Source organism: Cryptomeria japonica, chromosome 6, assembly GCF_030272615.1.
Source record: "Cryptomeria japonica chromosome 6, Sugi_1.0, whole genome shotgun sequence".
Lineage (NCBI taxonomy): Eukaryota > Viridiplantae > Streptophyta > Pinopsida > Cupressales > Cupressaceae > Cryptomeria > Cryptomeria japonica.
Genome location: NC_081410.1, coordinates 40874356 through 40881259, shown reverse-complemented (window position 1 = coordinate 40881259; position 6904 = coordinate 40874356). Strand labels below are relative to the sequence as shown.

Sequence of the window (6904 nt, the reverse complement as noted above, 5' to 3'; positions counted from 1 at the left end):
CCCTTTGAAACTACAACAAGGTATTTGACTTGGCAGGGTCCCCACACATCACTTCAACACCAAACATTAGGCAATTCAACCTTTTTCCTTCTCAATGCATTTTTTTTTGTCTTTCACTGGTTTTCTTAGTCTGATACATAGGGATATCAGACCTTTCATGGCATCATCACATGCGCAAACTTCCCCATATGTCCCAGTAAGTCTAATATATTAAATACATTTAACCTAGCACTATCTGGTACAGATTATCATGTCCTATCCATATAGGATGTTTGCAAACCACACTATCATGCTTGACTCGTGTATGATGCAAAGGTAGGGGCATGTATAATAGTTTCAACATACAAAGTCGATGATCATACATCCCATTCTTCTAGACACCCTTGGATACATTAATTGGCTTCTAGGCTTGGGAAAACTAATATGAATTGAGCCAACACCATGAGGATAGGGTCAAGTATCATAGCAACTGATCTTAATTTGTGAAGACATGGTTCACACTCATTGATGGTCATTTTGCAACTCACCTTGAGTCTACATGAGCTGCAGAAACTTGTGATAAGTATGGATAACTATCTCCTTCCAATATGTAATCCTTTCATATTTTAGGTGCCTACACACTATGTTGTTGTTAAGTATTGATGTAGTCTTAAGACATATCATGACTCCATTACATGTCCACACTTGGGTTTACAAACACAACTTTGTCAAAACAAAAACAATATCACTAGTAAAACTATGACTGTGACAATTAATACCCTTAGGACAGTCATAAAAATTTAATCTATTTCATTTGGTTTTGATCCACAAACTTACATTCTTGGGTATCATGATTTTATGTGTCTCTGACATGACTCCCAGTAACTATATAAGGATCTTACTAGTCCTAGATCTATGCCTTGTCTTTTTGATATGGTTCCTAGTGAGAATATATGAATCTTACTAGTTCTAAATATCATAACTTTGTATTTTGCATGCTCCATGTGTGTTACCAATGTTACTCATATTACTCACTTTGTACTTCCCTTTTATCTCAATATTGTAGATTGACAATATCATAAGTCTTGGGAGCTACCACCTTTCCAAACTTGTAGTCATCTTGACTCTTCAATATCTTGGTGAAAGAATACCTAGTTTCTCCATATTTTCCCAAGAGTACATGAGCATAATTTCATACTCTTTCTAAGAGGGGGATAAATATTACATCATAAGTTGTATCTCTTTATAAATATACATTAGGTTTAGACTCAATTTAGTGGTTGTGCCTTATTCATGCCTAATTGTACTTAGGTTTGAGAATGTTTCCATACATTTGGTTCATTCCCTTATTCATGATGTTCCTCATGGCTCAATTTTCTAGGACTAGGGTTTTGGGAACCCTTATTCCTGGAAATTGGACCTAAAATTTGAAAGATGAATGTTGGATTCACAAATAGTAGGATTTTCCTCTCCAAATTTGGACTTTTGCAAAAGTGCAATTTGAAAAGGTGCAAGTTGCATATAGATACAAGTCTATTTCTCATTTAAAACCCCTATCAACTCCAACCCACATCTACCAATTTTTCAATCAAGAAATTCAAATCAATTGAGAATAGATCTATAATCAAGAAACAAGGCATTCAAAGATACAACTTTGTTACATGACTTATGATCAACTACATTATGTTTTTCCATGATGAAAGCATACAATAAGATGTTCTAGAAACATTAAGGCTTGTGTGGAACTTCATGCCAAGCATCAAAATTGAGGTATATTTGTCAATTTTTTATTTACATTTATGCACCATTTTTTACAACTTTTCACATGATTGTCTTGACAATGACATGGTTGTCACTTTATCTGAAAATATGCTTATCATCATTTTAAGAAATAACTCTTCTTTTAGCTATTCTTATACCCTACAATGCATTGAATTGGCCTTGGTATATTAGAAATCATCTTGCAATTCTTGCATAATGTTTTTAACCATTGGTAAAAATAGTCCATTACATTCTAGGATCTCTTCAAATTTTGGTCTGAAACTGTTTCTTGAGCTAAGGATAGCTTTTTTATGAATTGAATATTCCATAAGGCCTGCATAACAACTTTCTCTGCTAACTCTTGGCCAAGATATAAGACAACTTATTTTAGCTTCCAACTGGTTGAAAATAGATTTACAAAATGGTCTTTATCATGTTATGTTATCTTTGTTCTTTCTCATTGTTGCTGTTTAGTTCACCACAAACTTCATACCTTAACATATAATGGTAGGAATAAACCTGTCTATTTATATAAAATATATATCCCAATGGATTGCATCTTGACCATCACAAAATTAGGTCTCTATGACTACCACAATGTCCACATCCCTTTTTAAACTGTCATGTTTGCTCTTCTTGGTTTCAAATTTGCCTTATTGTTGTAATATTCTATAAGACTATCAATTTGTTTTGGGAATCGCCTTCATCAATGTATCAATGCTCAAGTTGAACATCCTTTTTCAGGATTTATTCTCTATATCATGCTAGGGATTGTTATTGCTACTTGGAATGTGATGTCTTCCCATTTGATTGGATTGTCAATCATTGCATTTTTCTCCATATCATCATGGACTAACTTGTGCTCCCTATTATACTTATTTGTCTAATTCATTTAGACCACAAATATCACATCCTAGCATGCTTTTTGAAAGGATCTAAATGACCATTGTTTCCCATTTATTGAGATCCTTAAGTCTATTGCTGACAATTTGTCTCTTGGTAAACAAAACTTTCTACCAAAATTGACTATCTTAAAAACTTTATGTTCTTTGTACTGCTGCTCTACTTTGCGTATTTAGACCGAGTAATAAAATCTTTTGATATACTCTTTTTAAAACAAAACCTATGCACTCACTGCTAGTTTCACATATGATTCCACAACCTCATCATATTTTGTCCATTCATCCTCTCAACCTAAACAATCATGTATTTTATGCTCATTCTTGTCTATTTGACTAAGCCAAGATCACACTTCACATTGTGTATAGGGCTATTGTTTGATTCCTTGTGTCACAACCATCTTTGTCACTATTATTAGTGACTTTTCTCTTTAACCTTTCATTTTTTCAAACCATTTACATAGTCATTACTAAATAATTATAGCATTGTCATGTTTGCATGTTGTCACGGACCTATAACAATCTCTTCTTGTTGTATCACTATCACTTTTGGTCACTAGGTTAATTATTTAAAGGACTTGGTCTTGTAATGGAGCTACCCTTAATTATAAATAGATGAAATTTTTAATTCAAAAACAAATGTTGGAGCCTCAAATGGTGACTAAGATTGCAAATCACAATGAACAATGACAAATCAACCCAAGAGTGTATGCATTCTCTTCAAACTGTTGTAGAATGGTATAATACTTCAGATCAACAAGATCACAGTATCAAATGATGTTGACCAATAGTCAAAAACCTTCTAAAAAAATTATTCCTCGGTATGAGAGATATCAGTAGGCAATGACATGGTATGACTATGTTCTTCTTTGAGAGCAAATTGTGGCTTCTCATAAAATGAAATAAACTCCTTCAAATGCAATTAAGAAATCTAAAGTCGATTAGAATTCTAAGTTTTCTCTATCAATCCTATAAGATAATAAGGTACCAACAAGTGTTTAAGATCTACTTCACCGATGTCCTTCTCTTCCCCATTTGATGAGAAAGCTTTAAATTTTAAGCAATGAAATCTATGACTAGCCTGTTATTATGGAAGAAGCCTCACAAAACTTGCAACGTGAACAAGCTTTCTCCTATTCTTTTGTAATGTGGGAAAAACGTAACACCAACAACTGAGGCATGGGGGAAACATTAAAAGACTTCCGATGATGTTGACCTAGGAATGGCAAAGCACGGGACTTATGAAATGGAGTGGATAACTCAAGAAATGGGTGTGATGCAAGCAATTCCTCATATATGCAAATCAATGAATGAAGGTGAAGATTCAACTACCTTGAATTGTGAAGATTCTACCCAATCAATTCCTCATATTATGCAAATATTATGCAAATCCGAAATTCTTCATGCAAATATTATGCAAATTCGAAGATTCAATGAATGAAGGTGAAGATTTAGCAATTCCTCATATTATGTAAATCCAAAATGAAGGTGAAGATTCTACCTTGAATGGTGAGTGTGTGAAAGTACCTCGAATGGTGAGTGTGTCGTTTGATCTTGCCAAGGGTTGAGGTCAACGCGGAAGCCTGCGCGGGATTGAATGCACAAATGACTTGCCCTCTTTTGTTTGTTTTTTAAGTAATGCCAGTTGTCATCGAAATTTCAACGAACATGGGCACTTTTTTGAAAAAAAAAAACAAATTTCATTGTCAATGCCTTCTCTGTTGAAACCAAATGTGAAATTACCGGCGGAATTCCGACGAATTCGGACATTTAAAAAAAAAAAATCAAATTTGGTCACAATATACCTTCTCTGTCGGAAACCTCCATCGGAATTCTAGATCAAATATATGTGTCAAGTGCCATTGGGTTGCAATATCCGGGGCTGACACCCTTGCAATATATTTTGATGTACCAGGAAAAGTAGGTGAGGGGGAAGTAGGTGAATAATTCATGCCTATTGGAAAGTTGGGCAACATTGTGTTAATTAGATCCTGCATAATAGGGTGTCAGTCGGGCAAAGGCATGGATGGATTGGACTCACTGTTCAACAACTTCTTTCTTGCCAACTCATGGACCTACTCTGAGATTGCCCTTACCTCAGCCTCGTGTTCCTTCCTTGCTTTATCTCACTACAGTTTTCAGCCTTTTCCTTCTTCTCTAATTCCTTCAGCCTTTCCTTTTCTTGCGGCAAGATCACCTTCTCCTTTCTCAACAATGCATTAGTTTCTTTGGCCAACAAACTTGTTGTCTTGTTTTCTTTTATCTCCTTTCTCTTTCTTTGTTTCCCCTCCTCTATTTCTCTACTCCTTGTCTTTGCAAACTCGACAAACACATCAGAAGTTATCAACTGCCCTTCCTACGCCAAATAGATGCTAGTTGAAGCCCCCCTACCACTTCTTTGGTTCACAATGTAAAAAAGCAACTTTAAGAATCATAAAAGTGTATTTTGTTGTTGTGATTGAGGTGTCTCACTTACTTGTGACATCAGGCTCTCCTCTTCCACATTACAATCTTGTGTTGCTTCTTGCGTCAAACCTGCATCATTTTCATTGTCAGAGTAACCACAATCTGCATAGTAATGCACCATTTCCGGAATGGCATATTTTGATGGTGAAGGCAAGATAGATGTCCCCCATTCGTCTTCACCTTCCAATTCAACATTGAGAATTGTCGCCCCCTCCACCACCCAGGGTGGTGCAATTCGCTCGGATGGAAGGCCAAGACTCTCATCCAAAGTGTCAATTGCAGCTTCATCAATGTTGGTGGTTGTCTGTTCCATGCCCACTTGTGTAGTTGAATCCATTTGATAGCTAGTTGCAATGTTTTTCGCAACCACTTCTGGGGAGACATGGACTCTCAAAAGGCTGAGCATGTTTTGCACTGCAGATGCATCTTCCTCATCATTAATGTGGAATGTGGTGTTGGGCTGCATGTCTTGGGTGAGGGCATCAGGATTGAGAGGCCATATCCCCGTCCTTTTGAATCTCGCAGTAATATTTGAAACAGTCAATTCACCCCTCCTAATTTCTAGATTGGGGAACCTTTCTATCCATGCGGCTCTTTCCGATTTGAAGTATGTTTTGAATGGAGAGAATACACTCACATCAAGTGGCTGCAATTTGTGAGATGTGTGAGTTGGCAATGTCAGCAAGTCTATGCCCAACATCCTTGCCTCTTGGATGGTTGGAAATGCAACACGACTGTCATGGCCATCGAATATCAACAAGCATCTGTTCGTTGGTGATACTCCCCTAGGGATGGAGTGCTTGAAGTGGTTCAACCAACTCATGAATAGTTTTTTGGTCATCCACGAATGTTTTTGCGCTGCCATGCAAGCACCAGGTTCACATTTAGCTATGTAATTATGTGTCTGCCTCTTGCCATTGAACAGGTAGAACCTTGGAATGCTTTGTTTGGAAGCATTCATGGAGCAAAGAACTGTGATCAACTCATGCCTCTTCACAAGTATATAAGACATGTTTCGGCTTCCTTTCTTCGCAAGCACCCTCATTGCTCCATTTTTGTTGGTCATAACTCTTGTTTCATCATAGTTCCAAATACGAGCAGGACCATATGGATTGGCAGCATGTGCTTTTGACAATGTCTCGTAAAAAGCATAAACAACTATTGGTATAAGACACAGTGCCTGGTCTTTGTCGAGGCCTTCGGTCATCCGCAAGCTAAGTTCATGATATTTGGCCTTGAATCCAAACCACCATGAGTTTCCAGGCATGCCATCCTTGAAAGGGGTTGGTCTACCCTCACAAATTTGAGAGACAATTTCCTTCAAGTTTATGATTTCAAGGCCATGACCACAACCAACCATCTCTTGTCACCACTACACAATCTCCTCTTCTTCTTGATATGTGAGGATGGTTGGTGGACCTTTCTTGGACGTGGTGGTTAGACCACCAAACCATTTTGACAGTGTTGCAGTTGGGATGCCCCACTTCCTTGAAGCACCCCGTATGGACATGTCATTGCCCTCAACATCTTGGAGTGCACCTTCCATGTCAGTTGTCGACCACAACTTTTGTTGCATTGTTACTTTTCTTGTAGTTGAAGGTGAACTAGGTTGGTCCACCGTGACTGGGATAGGACATTCACTTGGATGGTCTACTGCTAGGGGTAAAGGGTCTGCCTGGGTTTGAACAAGAGGTGGGGCTTCTGCTTGAACATTGAAAGTGACACCCCTTTTTTCTAAACACACCCTTGTGCATGCTGATCTCTTTGAAGCATGATAAGGCATCTTGTCTGCACATAAC

At 37.5% G+C, this 6904-nt stretch overlaps 1 protein-coding gene across 1 annotated transcript; it reads right to left on the bottom strand.

Moving 5' to 3' along the window:
• Positions 1 to 5070: 5070 nt before the first annotated feature.
• Positions 5071 to 6465, bottom strand: LOC131072165 (uncharacterized). The gene has a single exon (XM_058008243.2). It carries the CDS (start codon positions 6463 to 6465, stop codon positions 5071 to 5073), a length of 1395 nt encoding a protein of 464 aa, XP_057864226.2.
• Positions 6466 to 6904: the final 439 nt, after the last annotated feature.